The following is a 20,816-nucleotide window of genomic DNA, read 5'->3' on the forward strand; positions in this document are numbered from 1 at the left end:
GGAGCATCTTTACGGATAAATATGATAATCACTTAGTCTAGAAGATATTGTGCCATTCTGTTTCCAACTCAATATCCACTGTATAGCTACATGCAGTGCTCTTGCTATAAATTAATCCACTGCAGTAAATAAAAGTCTTTCAAGCTGAACAATGAAGTCTATACAAACATAGATCAAAGCCACTAATGACTAACAGGTTACAAATACGTCACCACCTGAACACCAAAAACAACAATCACTATTTATTATATCAGTACGTATTGCATGCTCAATCATCGCAAGGTCATGTTAGAGTATTGTTATCTATACTTCAACAGCAAAATCAGCTGATATCATCTCCCAACCTGCAGTACCCATTTATATAGGGATCCAATATGAAGTAGCTACAACTGTAAAATATGTTGTACTTCCTATACAATTCAGTCAGTGCTGAGTATAAGTAACTACTTCAGGTACATATCCTCCAGCACCTAAATCACAAAGTTGGACAGCAATAGTCATGTACATAATTTAAATGGACATTTTTAAGACAGTTTGATAAAATAAATATTTTCATCACTTGAAGCCAGTCAAGTGTAAATATGTGATGGATATTCAAGATTGCTTACTTTAGTAATCTGTTTATTGATAAATAATTGGTTGAGGTTTCCTGAGTTTATAATGTTACCCTTTTAACTAAACTACTTAAAATTTTTTTGTCTATCAAATCACTCAGGAAGCTAAAGCAATTGAAACGTACTTAAAGTGCAAAAAAAATGCATGGTGTAGGAAGTGCTCAATGCAACATTCCTCCTTTGCACTGCATAGTGACAAATACTAAATGCCTATCAATATTGTGTGACATCAATAGCATTCACCTAGGCATCACCTAGAACAAGAAAATGTAATGATTGAAACAATCTTCTCGTATAGAGAATACTAGAATTTTGTGGAGAGAATTGAATCATTTGTATAGAGGCCTTGTTAGGTACTCTCCTTTCCTCTATTGTTAACAATGGCAGATCCAGCATGGGACATTTGGGCAAATGCTCCCTCCTCCCCCTTGTGGAGAAGCCGTACTCTTTTGTTCAAAATACTTTAATTTATAGCCTATGAAAAATACGCATATTACTACTATTGATTCACCTGAAATCAAGTCAAACCAGCTGTCAAGCAAACTGTCACTTAGCATCTTTCTGGAGTATTAAGCACCTCTAAAATAATTATTGTTAGAAAGATGTTCATATTTGTAAACACTTCACAACTATCTGTAATGGCACCCAAAATGGTGAAATCAACAGTGAGACTTAATAAGAGGTGATTAAACAATAAAGCAACTAACATGATAATCTGTTCTTTCCACCCACCTATATACAACTTAGCCAGTTTGTTCCCCTCCCCTTGCCAGCTCCTGGATCCGCCCCTGATCAACTCTAGAATCCTTGCGACAAGTATATCAGCATTTAAGCATACAGCATCAAACATCATATGCCAGCATAATATGAATGATTTTAGCAACAAAATGCACAACGCATGCCAAAAAGAAAGCAGGGGTGGATTTAGGATTTTGCTAAGGGGAGGAGCACTGGTAGCAGTGACCACACAATGTGAAGTATGAGGGAGTTGATAAAGGAATGCTACCCAGGAAATTATGAGTTGAGATTGAATCACTACTGGAAGAGGTCTCATGAAAACCTAATGAAAACAATTTTGAAAACCCTCTGATAAGTAAAAATTTCAACGGGTGGCCAAGAAGTTTCTTCACATACTAAACCCATGAAAATCCATTTGAAACTTTACCAATGATTACTCGTCCCATGCAAATTATTTTCATAGAATTTTTGTTGGCTATTCTCATAGGATATTCATTGATTTGTCCAATGAAAATACTATAAAAATAAAAACTCATTGGGTCCACCATTGAAATTTTGACTTTTCAGAGAAATTTCATTGGATTTTTCAAGAACAAATTGTCCAACAGTGAATTTGTCAACTTTAATTGAAATTTGCAAATAATTATTGACAGTTCATGAAATTACCATTCCACACTAGGTACCCACTCTACAAACAAGCTTACTTATCTAGGCCTTTAGTAAACTCTGTAAACAATCCAACAGTACTGATTAAAACATTTTACTCATGTAACCAAAATTCTCCATGATATCTCTCCATTCATCATAACCAAACATAGCCAGATGTATCAGCTGCTGACTCATAATCAAATCTTTTAGACATGTATAATACATCCAGTGGTTTCACTTGCATTGGCTACTCGTGCTCTTTTGATCACCCACACTTCAAGGTATTAGCCAGATCAGGAGTGTTACATGTTGGGCCATTCAGGCTTTTGCCTGATATGTATATGTATTCCCTTAGCCCTCAAGCCTGCGCCCCTCAGGCTGTCGGGCATACATATCGGGCAAAGCTCTCATATTCATGTTGTAACCATTAGCATGGCACAAGTGGTTTGTCGGCACAAGCACATGATTGCCTGCACAAGCACAAGGGCCACAGGCCCAAGTGCATGTGTGTATAGTGTATAGCCATGCATTTCAGGCAAATCACAGGTGCCCATGTTACAACTAATAGATGCATTGCACTTGGGTGACTCACTTGCAAGTGTGGGAAACTTCATGCTTTGTGAGTGTATTTATAATGGGCCATGTGAATTTTGATTGTGGATAACATAATTGTGTAAGAACAATAATAAGGTATTGTTGAGGTTGAATATAGCTAAGTGTATCAGTAGTAGTGTGAAAATTCTTCGATTGTGGGTATGCAGTTAAGCACAGAAAGCCTCATAATAATGTTTTAAGTGCATTAAGGTACTTATTTTACTAGCTGTGAATAAGCTGACATAGTGAATACATTGCTATAGTAGCTATGACCTATACATAACATCGTGTAAGGGTCTATTGACAATTAAAACAGTAATATTAAACTCTTGTTTTCCAAGTAATTCTGCCTCACCTATATAAAACTAAAACCCACAACTGATCTTGTGAAGTGTCACTGTGTTAAAGCAGAGAAGATAACACAGTTTCATCTGAGAATTTCTGGAATTCATTAACAAGAAATGGAGGTAGCATATCAAAAATATACCCTCTGCTAGGAGAGCCATATTTTTGACATACTATATGTCTCCGTTTCTTTCCTGAGCACTGATAGTAGTGCCATATGGGATTCATACACCTTCTCTTCTCTTTGAAGTGAGGTGTGAAAGTGGTATAGCTATTCAAAAATGAAGTGTATATTTAGCCGGTACCGGTTTGCAAACACTAATGGCTATTGTGCCGGCACTAGTAGGTTGCCCCAAGCATTCAACTTTAGGGCACGCGTCTAGTAGGTTGCCCCGAGCATTCAACTTTAGGGGATGCGAAAAGTAGTTCCTTAGCGTTAGGGGTAGGCTAGGGTTCAGCTTTGGTTTCTTCTTCACTCTTGTTATATATAGAAGTCACTTCAGTCGGATGTTTATAACGTAGAAACTAAATAATATGATTAGCTGCAGCACCGGTGGTATAATCGTTACAAACATTGCTTATGAGTATGGATGCCCGGGTTCGAACCCTCGCTTAGACAACTTTTTTTTTCGCTTTCTTAGGTTTTTTGTACAAGTTTTTTTTTAATGCACGTAACATTCTCAGTATTATACCCTCCACTGCCGGCAAAATAGCCGGCAAAACAGTGTAACCGGTACCGGCTCTATATAACCTGCCATTCAAAAATATATTGACACTGCTAGCAAGTATGCGATCTTTCATTTCTCGTCACATTAACTAGGTAGTGGATGGAGTCAGCAACTGTTATTAAGAATAGGCATTCAGTATGGTTGTTTAAACTGAGAAACAGCGTGTTTGCATGCCTGAATCGTCCATAAATGTATGGGATAAGCCTCATAACTCACTTGTTCTTGCCCATATTAAAATGCTTTTTGATACACAATTCTGGTGTTTAAAGGACCTCACAGCATTTCTGAGAGCTGTTTTATTAGAGTATATGTGACTGAATTTGACAAAACCCGGCTTCGACGCACAAAGCTTTGTTAGGAGATATGGCGATTTTAAGTAGTCATTGTGTAATAACTTCCCAGTGCCTACAGCTGTGCAAACAAAATTTGCACCAAGTATGCATCTATTTACTAGCTATCACTGAGTGGGCGTATACATTTCTGATACCCAAAATTAGCCCTGTTTTGGGCAGCTTTTCTCAAGCGGGTAATAATATCACAGGTGGTAGTACGAGGGTGGGGGGCGGTGGGTGGGCTCAACATAGGGGTATAAAATGAAGCAAGAAGACGATTGGAACACAGAGAGCTCGCCAATAGTGTTCTCAGTCAATTTGGAGTGATTTGAGGGCCATGGAGAGCCCAAACTTGGCCTCTGGATTCCTGACTCGTGGCTTTGACTGGGTACACTCCAACACCAAGCCCAGCAAGAGCACAGATAACATCTTCATCTACTTTCATGAAAACCTTGAAGCATGATGACTTCCCCTTTCCTTTGATGTGACCAGTGATATGACTGATATCACTACCAGTGAGTGCATGAAATCCTGGCAATGCTGCTGCTCTTTCTGCACCTAGAGCAACATAGATGGGCTTGAGTTTGAATTGTCATCATCGATCTCCAGTACCCATGATGATAGCACTGTTGGCTTGAGATCTGGAACTCTTCGCAGAGCAAGCACTAGCACATCAGTATCACAAGAATATATTTATGTGAACAGTATTGCCATAATGACTCACTACCACTGCATACAAGGTCAATAGTGTATCTGCTTCCTCTTGTGTACTCGGAAAGTTTACCATGTTTGGCTGGGAAGAAAAGACGCCTTTATGTGTATGTGTGGTGATTGGAACTTTGCACAGTTGAACAGCTTTTTGTGCAAGATATAATACAAGATTGGCTTTCGTTTCCTTGGTGCTCTGAAATGACTTGAAGTCTTCAATGTGTGTGGTATCATCTACTTATACCCGTTGTCTTGTTTTTTTCCCTGCCGTGCGATGCTCTCTGGTTCTGTCATTCAGTGAATTTTTGATGCTGTATAGTTGTCAAATACTACATATGCATCAATGTAACCAACTCATTTACTGTCAATGCTATGAACAAAGCAGTCCAACAGATCTTTATAGGTTTTGATTTGGCTTTTGTAAACAATCATCTCCTGTACAACAGCCATACCATCTATAGTAATACTGGTCAGGCTGCATTGGTTGGTTAACTCCTCTCCAGTTTGGGAGGTGGCAGCCATATGTTCAAGTTCATGAGTGAGGATAGACTTGTTGATACTGGGTAGTAGAGAACCATCTGGCTTCATCAGTGTGGCATTGAAACTAGCAAACTCATGCGTTCCTACAATGTCTTCCAAATCAGGTTCTCTTGAAGATTTTGTAATGAGGAGCAAGCAAACAAACAGGGAGTTTGTTGCTTTCAAGCAGAATACTTCTGATTCTGCCTTGAGATTGACAGTTTTGCATCCATCCTTCCAGGTCAGATACTTCAGTTTTGACATTTTGTCCCACATGTTCTTCTCACCATTGACTCTTTCTTTTACATGTGTGACAAATGCTTTGTTCCCATTTGTTTTTATCAGTGTCCAGTATGTCACACAGGAATTATCCTGTTTGTCACAAGGTTGACCAAGTTCAACGCTGAAGTATCTTCATTCTCCGGTATAATGAAGAAGGGGTTTGATTTTGCCACTACAATCTTCAGTTGCCTTACTACTTGCTCTTGTCATGTGGTTTTAGCTGAAGAATGCTGATGGTGCTTCTTAATTTGCTCTGGTTTTTGTAATGTTCAGCATCTGTTCAGTCTCTCCAGTATGTTACATAGTTACTATGCTGCTTACATGTGTCTGAAAAACAAATATATTTTATCAATTTTCATCTTGGTGGCTGCCATGTTGGATTTTTGTGGTTAGCAAATTTTGAAAAAATTGGAAACAGCTGATTTCTCATCCTATGTGATCTTAAGAAGTAAAAAGCACAAGTTTACAGAATCTATATGAAAAGTTGACCATTGTATGAATTGCTACATACCCGCATACACTATATAGCCATGTAATAAAGATATAAATCTTGTACAATCGTGGCAGGAACCCTAAAACCCCTAATTTTGATCCTCTAGATATACGCCGGTGTATAGTTATTGATCAATTGGAAATCCAGGTGCTGAAACTAATCATAGATCCTTTACACCCTCTTTATATGCTTCAACCTCCACACTGCATTTGTAAATTTCATTACCAAACCTGATCGGCTCCCTGCCTACTCCACCACCCTTGACAGTAGTTAGCTATAGTACCTCATATGTATCATAATTAGTTGCCTCAATTGTGTATAGCTGTACATTGCTTATTTATTTATTAATTTATTAATTTATTTATTATCTATATACAAGATTTTAACATAATTATTTGATATGCAAGTTTATCCTACGTTACATTTTGCGGGGGATCAAGTCACCACTGGTCTGGGATTTTTTTTCTGCATTCTTCACAGTTTTAGATACGTGTTTCTGACTCACAGGCCTAGCTTCTCACGGGTTACCATCATTAAAGCAAATCGATTACTTGGTTTCCTAAAGCGAAATTTACATTCCTGTCATAAACACTTCAAAGAATATGCCTACAAACAATTTCTGCTACCATCTATCGAATATTGTTGTGCCATCTAGGACCCACACCACCAAAATGACATTTCTAAACTTGAAATGATTCAACATCGAGCTGCTCGTTTCGTCTTAAATAAGCCTTGGAACAGACACCACCGTGACAGTATCACAGACATGTTAAATGAACTAAATTGGCCATCTTTACAAGAACGCAGAAAGCAAGCACGCCTCATCCTATTGTACAAGATAGTTAATCATTTATTATTGGTCCCAAATCGCTGTCTGCCATCATTAAATCAAACTGCTACCAGAGCCCATCATGATCAGAAATTTAATCATATACAGTCTTCAGTAAACACGTATCTCTATTCATTCCTACCCAGAACTATTCCCCATTGGAACGATCTATGTATCCCTAATCTATCTACCATTGATCTTGAAACATTTAAACAATCAACTACTCCTACTTTATAACTGTAACTTAGCACTTATTGTATTTATTGTAACTTAGCCCTCACTGTAATTTAGTATTCATTGTAATTCTAGCACTTATTGTAACTTACCACTTACTGTAATTTAGCACTAGTTGTAACCTAGCACCTATTGTAACTTAGCACTTATTGTAACTTAGTACTAATCATTATTGTAACCTAAATTATAGGCACTTATGTTATTGTAACTTAAACTAGGCACTTATGTGTACGTACCTTGTACATTAGCGTAAAAACCCTGTTGGGTGTTTGCTAATCAATAAATAAATAGGCAAAAAAAAATAGGGTCCCTAGTGGGATAGCACTCACTGTATCTGGGTCCAGCCGGGCTCACGCTTTATTAGCGCGGGCCCGAGACTAAAATTTCCCTTACGTGAATTTGCTACGAGGGTGTTTTTCTTATGCAAGGGGGAGTCCCAATTGCGTTTTATAGAATCGGCGATGGTATTTTTTTTGTCAGCCTGAAGTCAGTAAATAATGGAAATCGATGAGCTAGGAGCACTAAAAGACTGTCTAATTCCTAATATCCAGCTTGGCAAAGTCATTGGGCATGGAGCCTATGGTAACATTATGGAGGCTAAATGGGAAGGTTCGGTTGTGGCCGTTAAAGAAATCCACTCCATTTTCAAGGAAGTAGACGAAGAACAATTTCAAGCGCTAAAGGTGAAATTTGTAAACGAATGCAAGCGAAGTAGCCAGTTTCGTCACCCAAATATTGTTCGATTCTTGGGTGTGTATTTACCACCTGGAACCAGGGTTCCTAGTTTGGTGATGGAACGGCTTCAATGCAGTTTGACTGAGTTGCTGGGAAAGAATCCAACCATTCCACTCGAATTAAAGCTCTCTACTCTTCACCAGATTGTGCTTGGCCTCCGTTACTTGCACAGTCGAACCCCGCCCATCATTCATCGCGATTTATCAAGCAATAATATACTAATTTCCAAAGGAATGGAAGCAAAAATCGCAGATCTCGGCACAGTACGTTTCTTGGATCCTAATGCACGTACACCGATGAGCCTGGCACCAGGAACTAAGGATTTCATGCCTCCAGAAGCTCTTAATGCAGCCTCCAACCAGCTGCTGAGATACAAGCAAGATATTGACATTTTCTCTTTTGGGTGTGTCATGTTACATGTGTTCTCGCATGAATGGCCTACCCCTTCAGAAAATGTACTTATTGATGCAACTAGCCGTACGCTTACTGCTCGATCAGAAGTTGAGCGACGTGCCAAATATCTTGGCAAAGTGCCCAAACAGATTGAGGATGTAGCAGTTCCCCTGATTGTGAGCTGTCTAGAAAATTTCTCTGATGATAGACCAAATGCTGAAGAAGTATGTGATCAGCTGGAGACACTAATAGTTAACAGCAAACACACTAGTACGTTACCTGAGGATATGTTGCAGAATTATTTGCTTCTCAACAAGTTGCAAAATGAGGTAACAGAAAAAACAACAGAAATAGAAAATTTACAAAAGAAATTATCAGAACTGGAGTTGCAGTCTCAAGCATTAAACACAACCACATCACAGGTAAGGAATGTTTAACTTGTGTTAATATCAACTAACATTAGTGGTGTATATAGCTGAATATAGCTATCTGTTTGTCCGCCTGCATTCTGTTTGAAGTTATCCACTTTTCTCTCCAGCTGTTGGCCAGTAGAAATTTCTATATGTATGGTGGTTCATCACCAATAGCTTCATAAATGCTGTGGTGTTGAGCCAAAGTTGGTGGAATTCATAATATATCCCTGTGTGAATTTATTGACCAATGCCTCTATAGGGTATAACTCATGTACAGTATGCAGCTAGCTATGTTGTAACTTCATATTGAAGTAAATGACTTGTAATTGCAACATAAAGATTCAATTCCAGTGTTTGCTCTGCACTCTTACCGCTTTGCACATACCATTCTACAAGCAGTCTATTTTGTGGTGGCAAGACAAGTGTCTACAATGGAGAATAGCTCACCATGAGAACACATGTATTCCAATATGTTGGTGCAATAACATTGTTATTCCCAGAGATGAAAGCTGTAGTGTGGTTGATTGATGGCTGCTATGGTAAGGAAGAATAAGATGCATGTATTGCATGGTTATCAATATGCTAAAGGTTTCTTCTTTAAGTGAATTCAAACTTATTTTGAAGTGTTTCTGTGAGAGAAGTAGTGCCGTAGCTGCTACTCTTGACTGAACACATCATTTAGGTAGGCAATAGAAAATTCCATTGATTAATTTTTTTGGAGTATATAGCAACTTGACAAAAATGTTTCGATTCAATCTGAAGGAACATTATTAATTTTTTTGCTTGATTTCACTCAACCAATACTATCATGTCGATGTGAGGGGAAATCAAGACAGGTTTTGGGTGATATTTCACCATGCATGGGCCATGCTCAAAACCTTCATTGTCCTTACTATACAGTACTATTGTACTATATCTCTCGTAGTGTATAAGTACCTGCCCCTAAATGCTTGTGTAACATCCTAGTAAGCATAGTACATGTTGTGAGGCATAAGGTTGGTGCTGTAGCGGAAGAAGGCCCTTAAAAGATACGTGCAACCAAGTGGAGTTTCGTAATGCAGTGTGCTTCATCTTTCTTCGAAGTGAAAGTGAATGGGACTACAGCCGAGTATTGTGGAAACATATACTATATCTATTGTCAACATTGACAGCAGACATACAATATTAATGCAGACTGTGCCTACCAAAGCTTGTTTCATAGCGGCAATTATAACTATTTAAGTTTAAATGGACTAATATTATTCCATAAAGGTGATTTTCGTAGCATGAGACTTCTCTAGGATGATTTTTAAAAGTGGAATTTTAGGTAGCACTAATCAATTTTGGGAGGATCCCTGCATAAACATGATACTTTAAGCTCTCCTTCGCTTAACCTTCTTCCACATTACCATACTAGCAGAGATTTTGAGTGGAGAATGTGCCAAATCGGTTTGCTTACTTTTTGATAGCTACTGCACTATTGATTAAATAATCCTCTGTCCTTCCATTCTATCAAAGAGCTAAATGTTTGTAGATGAAAAGCTGTCACACGTTACCAATTTAAAACCCTTGCCAAATGGATAAGTAAGCGCCAAATCTTTTGCTTGCCAAAATTTCTGCTTATGCAGGGGATAATATGTGGGAAATGGACATTTTGGTGGCATTTTAAAGTTTTATATAGCAGTAAGAAAGTCTGCTGTTTGCTCAATTTTAGTAGACAAAAATTTTAATAGAACATTCACATAAGTATGCTGCTCTAAAAAGCATTCACATTCAGTGAATGCTATCCCACTAGGGACCTATGAGAAGGCTTAAAGCCTGTGAATACAGGAAGTCTGAAACATGAATGCAGAAAAAATGATTATAAAATGAAATATCTTAATATTACAACCAACTAATGCTGAAAAATTACTGGTCTGATACAGCAGTAAACTGATAAATTGACCACCAAAGATGATGGTATAAATAATGAGCATTTATCATAACTGGTGGTTTTTGATTACTGCTCAGAAACATATAGTACAATGCTCAATTTATGAACATATGTAAAATCCTCATGCCTAGTAATAATTATGGGCCAGAAAATTCCATGGGGTGATTTATACATATCCATGCACCAAATTTTGGTGGATGAAGTATGTAAAATGATTAGGAATTAGCTTTCAACCTCATTAGCTTGCAGTGTATGCATACATGCCTACTTTTAAAATGTTTGTTTTTATTGATAACTATCTGTGCATAATGTATAGGTCACTATCAGCAAAGCAAGTTTAGATTTCTGGAGCTCCCTTAAGTTGACATGGCAACAGTGTGATGACCTACCAAGACCAAGCTACATCACTTCCATTGCTGAACTGAATGAAAATGTTTATGTTACTACACTACGAGCTGAAGGTGGGCTACCATATCCCTACAAATACAATTCAAAGGAAGACAAATGGTCAGCATTACCAGCTCTTCCATGTTTCCAGTTTACTTTGGTATCCATACCTGCTTTACAGCAATTATTAGCTATCGGAGGGATTGAAGCTGAAGGTAATGGTGGAGTGACATCAAGCAATAAAGTGTTCTTATGGGATGAAAAGTACAGTAAGTGGCTCACTCCATACCCAGAGATGCCAACTGCACGTCACCACTGTGCTGCAGTTTACTACCGGTCAAAAGTCATTGTAGCTGGAGGTGTTACAGGAACTTCAGCTTTTAGAATTATGACCAGGGTTGTTGAGGTGCTTCATATAGACAAAAACCATCTTTCTAACTCCTACTGGACAGAAGTTGAACGATTACCGCATGTCGTAAATCAACCAGGTCATCTGCTAGTAGATGACAAATTGTATATCACTGTTGGCTTTGACAAGTTTGATTGCAGTCAGACAAGTATCGTGGTTGCTTCACTTCCACTTCTACTACAGAACAATACTGATGCAAATGCAGGTCAAGTCTGGGAAAAGCTGCCTGACTTGCCATATCCCTCACCATCAATTAACATCTATCATAAGAGGCTGATCACCTTTGGAGGAGTACGCTTAACTGAGCAAGCACCAGAAGTAGGAAAACCAGTCGTGTGGAAACTGATCCCTTTGATCCACCTCTACAATCCTGATACCAGATCATGGGATTGTGTTGGAGACATTCCTCATGGATATTACCTGGGTAGATCAGTCTATATTGGAGAGAACAAGATCTTTTTTCCTGGAGGAACAATAGGGAAGTTTATCACAGACACCAATGATGATTTGGTCACAACCTGCTCACTACTCACAATCACATCGCAATAATGTTTCTTTGTATGTTAATCAAGTATGTTATTTCTTATTAAGGCTGGCATTTGAATTACATTATTTGTGTTTTGTACAAAGTCAAATCCAATAGACTTGGTATGGTTGTATAGGTAACTGTTAACATCTTTTCATATTAAGTGACGTAGTTGTGTTTGTCTATCAGAATGATGCTACATATATACGAGTCCTACATTATGGCTTAGAGCATCATGTTAAGATATTTGTGCATGTTAAGATATTTTTACATCATAATAAGATATGAATAATCTATAATAGTTTCGGCTGCTCTATTAGAGTTATATCAATTTCCTCCTTAAATCCACTTTTGAGGAACAATGCAAGTTCCCCACATTTAAAATTTTTAGAAAGAATTTCTGGAACCCCAGGAAATCCTTTAAATATACCCCTGAAGTATTTTTCACTCTGTCAGGAAAATGACTGTAGGATTTCACAATGAGAGTGCAAAATTCTTAGGATTCATACGGTGGTCACTCATTTTTGTCATACACTTCTGTTACAACAGTCATTGTCAGGTTGTATAGAATCTCAGGGGCTGGAAAGCATGATTTGCATGAACTATTTGGGAATGGATTTCAGAAACAATTTTATGGGTTAGTGCATGAAAATGTATGGATTTCAAATTGGGTACAGCAGGATGTTTGGCACAATGGTGAGACAACAGTACAAAGTAGAAGTGTAAAGGATGTAGCTAAAGTACAGTTCACAGACTGTTCTTTGTACTAGCAGACTGTCAATGTTGCTGATTGCTCTATAAGAATATTACCAAATTTTATTTTTAAACCTTATATACTCCTTCTGATATAGTTATAAGTTTGACCACTTTTCAGCAGTCCTTTATTGCGTTTAGCCTTATTGTTCTTTTACTCATTTCATCTCTATGCCTAAGATACTATTTGTGGACACTGGACAATCACATGTTTGTCAGGACAATATTTGTCTTGGTGATTAATCAGGCCCTGCTGTTATGCTCACACTGCTTGTCTGAGGGAATCAGGGCCGGAATCACGCACAGTAAAAACAAACTAGTGAAGGTCACTACTAAATGTAACAAAGGTCACTACTAATGTCTGCCACAATACTCACTATTTTTGTGCATTGATGTTCACTACTAATTTTGTGGTGACTGTCACTACCATGTAGTGTCCATGTAGTGAGGGTGAATGTCACTACATAAAAATAGTGGGTATTTTGTGTCAGAAATTAGTAGTGAAATTCACTACTAATATTTTTACAGTGTGGGTGGCTTTCTGGCTATTGTGTTTGTTACTCTCTAAACTGATTTGAGTACACTAAAAAAAAAATAAAAAATAAAAAAAATTTGAGTACACTTGCCTTTTTGACGTGAATTATTTTAAATAATTACATTCCTAGCTTTGCTATAATTACATTCCTAGCTTTGCTAATTTAATTGGCCATGGCCTGACATGTTATTCAAGTTGCTGTTCCAAAATTATTAGAACCGGACCATTTCATGCATAGGGCCAGTGATTGCAACCACAATCAGGAGTGAGGTGCTTAGGATGTTGAAACCTTTCTCAAATTTCACCATTTACCAGGTAATTATAGAGGGCACCAGGGGGCTCTAGCATCCCTGGTGAATACTAAGTCTTGCATAGGAAAAGTTGCAGTATAGATTGTTAGAGACTAGACTCTTTGCAATATACATGTTATGTAATCCGCACGTGAATATTTTGTGGTCAGTGTTAACAAGAGTTCATAATATATATACTAAGGAGAGTATCCTACTCTCATATACCCCTGTAGAAAGGCGTATCGTGAAGCTATGACGTAACGACAAGATGTTGTGGTTTGTGACGTCAGGAAGCCGTAAAACTGCAAAAATCGTTAGCACCGTTCCACACTTGCGACGCTCAGGATAGCCGTATTCGCGAATGGCCTAGTAAGAAACGCCTACGAAGCGGTATTAACCCATGAAGGAACGATTGTAGTTGGGTGAGAAACGCTTAGAGCTGGAGTTAATTTGGTTGCTAGCGACGTTGGTATAGGCACGCGTTCAATCGATACCATGTTCAACTAATGACATCATTAATTATACAAAGAAAAACGGGCGAACTCAGAAGTGTTACGTCATAACTTCACGATACGCCTTTCTACAGGGGTATATGAGAGTAGGATACTCTCCTTAGTATATATATTATGAACTCTTGGTGTTAATGAATTAGAAATTAGTGACAGTGTGTGAATGATACCACTGTCAGACAGTCGGGATACACGTCGCTAGAGTTCTACTCGAATTATTACATGGCGCCGAAACCCGGGACGACGTTATCCTGCTGAATTCTTAGATTCGCGTCGAACTTCAGGCCGTTCCATATTGACCAACAACGCTGAAGCTGTGGTACCGTGGTGACTTTAACGGTACCAGGAAAGGCTAGTAACTTTTAAAATTTTGTAGTTGTTTCTCGCATTGTCACTTTCAGGTGTGCTGATGAGTGAGTGAATGAGCCCGAAAGAAGAGAATACGCGCCGGACATAATGCACTTGTCAATTTCATGCCCCACCCCCCCACCCCCGGGCGTCCCCATACCCCAGGTGGGGATTTGACATTGTTTCTTATCCCCACCCCTGGGGCAATTGACAGTTGTCCAATTCATTGACCGATTTTCGGTAGTTGCATTTCTAAACAATAAAATCACACTTGCTACTATAATTTTACTAGCTACAGGGCAGGTTTATTACTAGTCGCATGCATGAAATATGTGCTTAGTCATCCTTGAGGTGTTGTCAAATCCCCTACTATGGGGGTGGGGACATAGTGGGGATTTGACAGCCGATTTTGCCCCAGTAGTGGGGAATTTGACACCACGATTTGTCAAATCCCCTGTATTCCCACCCCCCCCTCCCAGGAGTGGTGACAACTGCATAAGGCATCAGCAACAAAAATTGTAACTCAAATTGATGGAATCCTTGGCAAAGATTCACCTGACATTACGAAGCTGTTACAATTAAAACTTAGTATTCAGGAATAGCTGGAGACTATTAAGTCACTGGACGGGGAAATGCTAGGCCTTGTTACAGAGGAAGAACTGACTTCTGAAATTGAACAAGCTGATGCTTATAAGGAGGGGATCTATACAGCAATGATTAGAATTGATAAGTGCGTCAGGGCATTCAATATGCATGCATCCACCGATACACTAGAGCCAGGTCGTACACCAGTTCCAGTTGAGAAGGTGAAGCTGCCAAAGCTCATCTTATGACCTTTTAATGGGGACATCACAACATGGACCACATTTTGGGAGTCCTTTGAATCTTCTGTTAATGAACTGTCAAACATTGACAAATTCAATTACCTCAACTCGCTATTAACTGGCACTGCCAAAGAAGCCATATCAGGGCTTTCTCTGACGTCAGCCAATTACACAGAGACTGTCGCTATACTGAAGAAGCGATTTGGTAATGTTGAGCATATCAAGGCCAAACACATGGAGATTCTTATGAATGTTGAAGCAGTTCACTCTTCACGAGACCTGAAGGCTCTACATAGGTTTCATGATTTTGTAGAGTCCCACATGAGAAGTTTGAGTGCACTGGGCGTCGATTCAGCTACGTACATATGGAGGCTGGCTTTCGTCAGTCCTATTGAATAAGTTACCAGCTGACCTGCAGCTTATGATTAGTAGAAAGCTGACAGGAGTTAATCTTGAATTGACTCCTTTCCTGAAACTGGTGGAAGAGGAGATAGAACCTCGAGAGAGGGTTAATCCTAAACCTGCACCAGCTCCACAACGGAAGCCTGCAGATCTGCATCCACCCACTGCGACCACTCTAGTATCTAGTGCAGCTCCAACCGAGCTCCAACAACAGTATCATGTTGCTTCTGTCGACAACAACACCCGTCAAATGCGTGCACAACAGTTACACAGGTGGAGGCGCGGAAGGACATTTTGAAAAGGGGTGGACGTTGCTTTTGTTGTTTGAAAAGAGGTCACCTTGGTCGTGACTGTCGTTCACTAATAAGATGCTCAAATTGTAATGGTCGACATCACAGAAGTATTTGCACAAAGGGATTGCCTCCACCATTATCCAGTGATACTACTACTACGACCTCAACAGCCAGTACTATGAATGCACCCAAACAACCCCCACAATCGAAGTCAGATCGGAGCAGTCAGGTCACCCTTAACCCTAATGCAGCAACATTTACTGGCACAGTACCTACATCCGCTTCAATGTATGCGTGTACAGATAAGTCAGTCTTCCTCCAGACGGCACAGGCCAATGTCTACAATCCACATAACCCGGCAACTGTCATGAAGGTGCGTGTTATCCTAGACAGTGGCAGTCAAATATGGGGTGCCGTTTGTACCAAAATTGTACAAAAATGCCTTATTTATAAACTATAACCATACTTTATAAATCAATGCACTACTTATAAATCATGAACATATACTTTATAAACCATATACCTGATTTATAAATCATTGACATACTTTATAAACTATAACATTGATTTATATAAATTATACATGTGATTTGTAAACTATATAACTTATTTGTAAAGTATAAACACTGATTTATAAATTATAATATTAATTTATATATCAATATACTACCTTATAAATCATGTGTATAGTTTATAAATCATACACATGATTTATAAATCAATAACATACTTTATGAACCATACATGCATAATTTATAAATCATCATTATGATTTATAAATTGTACATGTCAGATTAATAAATCATAAGTATATTTTACAAACCATCATCATGAGTGACTTAGTTTGGTTATTGTTGTATTTTATAAATCATTGTCGTGCTTTATAAATTTAACACATACTTTACAAATCACATGTACAATTTACTTTTGTAAACTAATACTATGATATATAAATCAATAGTATAATTTAGTAGCCATATGTTGTTGTTTAGTATCAATAGTTAGAATTCATATCAATATTGCTTAGATGTGCATCAAATGGAAAGCATTTGTGGCATGTGATCCAGCACAGGATTCAGCACACTTAGTACAAGCTTTGGCAGCTGTTGTGAGCACTTGCACTAATGAGAGCAACCTGGCAAAGTGGAGTATATCACCATTACCAATGCCCCTGCCAGTGGTCCCACCAACTATGCCACTGTTGTCACCAATTATGCCACTGTTGTCACTGACTGGCTTGAGCCCAAATCCTACACCGTGTAAGAGTAGCCAGCAAGAGTGGCATAATTAGTGGAATTACTGGCAGGGGAGTTACCCATGACGATGACAGGGGCATTGGTAATGGTGATACTCCACTTTGCCGGGTTGCTCTCAATAGTGCAAGTGTTCACAACAGCTGCCAAAGCTTGTACTAAGTTTGCTGAATCCTGTGCTGGATCACATGCCACAAATGATTTCCATTTGATGCACATCTAAGCAATATTGATATGAATTCTAACAATCGATACTAAACAACAACATATGGCTACTAAATTACACTATTGATTTATAAATCATAGTATTAGTTTACAAAAGTAAATTGTACATGTGATTTGTAAAGTATGTGTTAAATTTATAAAGCACGACAATGATTTATAAAATACAACAATAACCAAACTAAGTCACTCGTGATGATGGTTTGTAAATATACTTATGATTTATTAATGTGACATGTGCAATTTATAAATTATAATGTTGATTTATAAATTATGCATGTATGGTTCATAAAGTATGTTATTGATTTATAAATCATGTGTATGATTTATAAACTATACACATGATTTATAAACTATACACATGATTTATAAAGTAGTATATTGATATATAAATTAATATTATAATTTATAAATCAGTGTTTATACTTTACAAATAAGTGTTATAGTTTACAAATCACATGTATAATTTATATAAATCAATGTTATAGTTTATAAAGTATGTCAATGATTTATAAATCAGGTATATGGTTTATAAATCATGCATATGATTTATAAAGTATATGTTCATGATTTATAAGTAGTGCATTGGTTTATAAAGTATGGTTATAGTTTATAAATAAGGCATTTTTGTACAATTTTGGTACAAACGGCACCCCATAGTCAAAGATCCTATATCAGTCGTAAGGTGAAGAACACGCTTAACCTTGAACCACTGAATTTACAGCGTCTGTCTATTGTGACCTTTGGTGCAAAGAGGGATTCTAAGTTGTGTGAAGCTGTCAATGTAGGGATGAAGATGAAACATGGAACCAATCAAGAATTCAGCGTACTGGTAGTTCCTCATATCTGTGAACCTATATCACCTCAGCCTATTTCAGTTTGTTTGGAGAACTGTGAACACTTATCACAACTTGACTTGGCTGACTCAAGTGGAGACTCACCACTAGAAGTAGATTTCTTAATTGGGAGTGATTACTACTGGACACTAGCAACTGGAGGTTAAATGTGGTGCTACTGGCCCCGTAGCCATGATGACTAAGTTAGGCTGGGTCCTGTCAGGACCTGTTCCATCAATTCTCACAGGGACTCCAGTTACAAGCCTGATCACCCACACCTTATTGTCTGATGCAGCGTCCTTGGTGGGCAACCAGTGCCTGAATGAACAGTTGCGCTCCTTTTGAGAACTAGAATCACTTGGGATAACGAGGGCAGAGGAATCAGTACATGACAATTTCAAGAAGAATATCTCCTTCAAGGATGGACGGTATGAGGTGTGTCTCCCTTGGAAGGAATTTCATGATCCCTTACCAGACAATTACACTCTGAGTATTAGAAGGCTTGAAGGGCTTGTTAGGCGACTTAAGCAAACTCCTAAACTGTTGGAGGAATACAATAATACCATTCAGGATCAAATTAGAAGGGGAATTGTAGAGGTGGTCCCCAGATCAGAGAAGACACAAGAAGGACGAACACATTACCGTCCCCACCATGCGGTAGTGAAGAGTGACAGAGATACCACTAAACTACGTGTGGTATATGATGCCTCCGCGAGGTCGAGAGGTCCATCACTGAATGACTGCCTCTACACAGGACCTAAGTTCAGTCAGAACATATTTGACATTTTGATCCGATTCTGTTCGTACCGAGTTGCCTTAACTGCTGACATAGAGAAAGCGTTCCTTATGATCGCTATAGAGGAAAGGGACCGTGACGCCTTGCGATTTCTGTGGCTTGCCAGCATCACGGAGGCACATCCTAAGACCATTGCTCTCAGGTTTACCAGAGTAGTGTTTGGCGTATCATCTAGCCCCTTTTTGTTGAATGCAACGATCAGACACCATCTGGAAGGATTTACCTCTACTCATCCAACCTTAGTGAGTTGCTTGTTAAGGTCATTGTATGTTGACAACTTAGTATGTGGGGCTAACCATGACGAAGAAGCATATGAACTGTTTAAATCCTCTAAGAAGATACTGAAAGAAGGCTCATTCAATTTGAGGAAGTTTACTACAAATTCCCAGCAGTTACAGAACAAGATCGATGACGTAGAGGGCATGTCACCAACTACCAGCTTCCCACAACAAAGTGGTGAATTAGAGGAGACATATGCGAGCTCCACCATTGGACCACACTGTCCCCCCTCGACCAGGTGTACAGAAGATACTTGGCGTTTTCTGGAATGTCACATCAGACCACTTCCTATTTAGCTTTGAAGAGGTAGCAAAACTCGCTGCCAAGATAGAGCCGACTAAGAGGAGTGTGGTTTCTGTGGTGAGTAGTTTTTATGATCCACTGGGACTTGTTACCCCAGTGACTATACGCTTTAAGATGTTCATGCAGGAGCTGTGTGAGGCAGTGGCTGATTGGGATCAGTTACTCACAGGAGATACTCTACAAAAGTGGCAGTGCTTGGCCACCGAGTTACAAGAAGGATGGGTCATCACCATACCAAGATGTCTGAGCCATGACAGCACTACTGAAGAAGAAACCTCTTATGAACTTTGGGGTTTCTGTGATGCCTCACTAAGAGCATATGCTGCTGTTATCTACTTGTCGGTAAAGACCAGTGCTGGAGAGTCCTTGCGGTTTGTCACATCCAAGGCCAGAGTTGTGCCAACACAGACCCAAACAATTCCGAGGTTGGAATTATTGTCTGCCCTCCTTCTAGCAAGGTTGATTAGTACTGTGTCACAAGGTTTGAGTTCTCAACTCACTCTTGGCCCTCCCAGATGCTTCACAGATTCAACAGTTGCACTTTTCTGGATTAGAGGCCACAACAAGGAGTGGAAACAATTCGTACAAAACCGTGTCATTGAGATACGTCAATTAATTTCGCCAGAGTACTGGAGCCACTGCTGTGGTCAGACCAACCCAGCTGATATTCCATCCAGAGGTCTTGCTGTTAAGGAGATGGCTACCAATGAGTTGTGGTGGAATGGCCCAGCTAGTTTGGAGAAGAACACCTATGAGGAGTTAACGATGCCTGTAGAGTGTGCTGTAGAAATGATGACTAAGGATCGAGTAACACACAACCTGTTTGCTAGTAACTCAACTTCAGATAAAGGCTTACAGCAAGTGATTGGGAAAACTACAGCACCTTGACTCAATTGTTACAAGTAACAGCGTATGTGATTCGTTTTGTTAAGATACTCAAGAGCAGGGTGGGGTCTATCTCCACACTTCAGTCATCGACCTTGGGGGGCCAGAGGAAATTGCAGAAGCTGAAAGGTTGTGGATATTAAAGGCTCGGTCACAATTGGCCCAAGAAGGACACTTTGATGAATGGATGAGACAATATAAATTGTTCGAAGATGAGAAAGGAATCTTGAGATGTGGCGGTAGGTTGAGAAATGCTGCACTGCGGTCAGTGTTGGGCAAGTTACTTTTTAGAAGTAACTGGTTACATATTACATATTACTTGCAACTGAACTATTTAGTTACAGTTACATATTACCCATAAAATAAAGTAACTGTAATAATATTATATTACTTTGTGTCCACAGCCTTAAGCTATCACGTGTGAAACTACCACCTTATCACGTGACACG

At 38.9% G+C, this 20,816-nt stretch overlaps 2 protein-coding genes across 2 annotated transcripts; both read left to right on the forward strand.

The window, feature by feature from the left end:
- The first annotated feature begins 7,505 nt into the window (after positions 1–7,505).
- Positions 7,506–12,030, forward strand: LOC136265024 (uncharacterized). The gene is made up of 2 exons (XM_066059783.1): positions 7,506–8,614; positions 10,834–12,030. The coding sequence occupies exons 1-2, from the start codon at positions 7,562–7,564 to the stop codon at positions 11,860–11,862; spliced, it is 2,082 nt and encodes a 693-aa protein (XP_065915855.1). The 5' UTR covers positions 7,506–7,561; the 3' UTR covers positions 11,863–12,030.
- A 2,876-nt stretch (positions 12,031–14,906) lies between these two features.
- Positions 14,907–20,370, forward strand: LOC136264977 (uncharacterized). The gene is made up of 7 exons (XM_066059741.1): positions 14,907–15,080; positions 15,150–15,426; positions 15,506–15,773; positions 15,833–16,166; positions 17,993–18,266; positions 18,457–19,417; positions 19,476–20,370. The coding sequence occupies exons 1-7, from the start codon at positions 14,907–14,909 to the stop codon at positions 20,368–20,370; spliced, it is 3,183 nt and encodes a 1,060-aa protein (XP_065915813.1).
- The last annotated feature ends 446 nt before the right edge of the window (positions 20,371–20,816 follow it).

Source organism: Dysidea avara, chromosome 8 (genome assembly GCF_963678975.1).
Source record: "Dysidea avara chromosome 8, odDysAvar1.4, whole genome shotgun sequence".
Lineage (NCBI taxonomy): Eukaryota > Metazoa > Porifera > Demospongiae > Dictyoceratida > Dysideidae > Dysidea > Dysidea avara.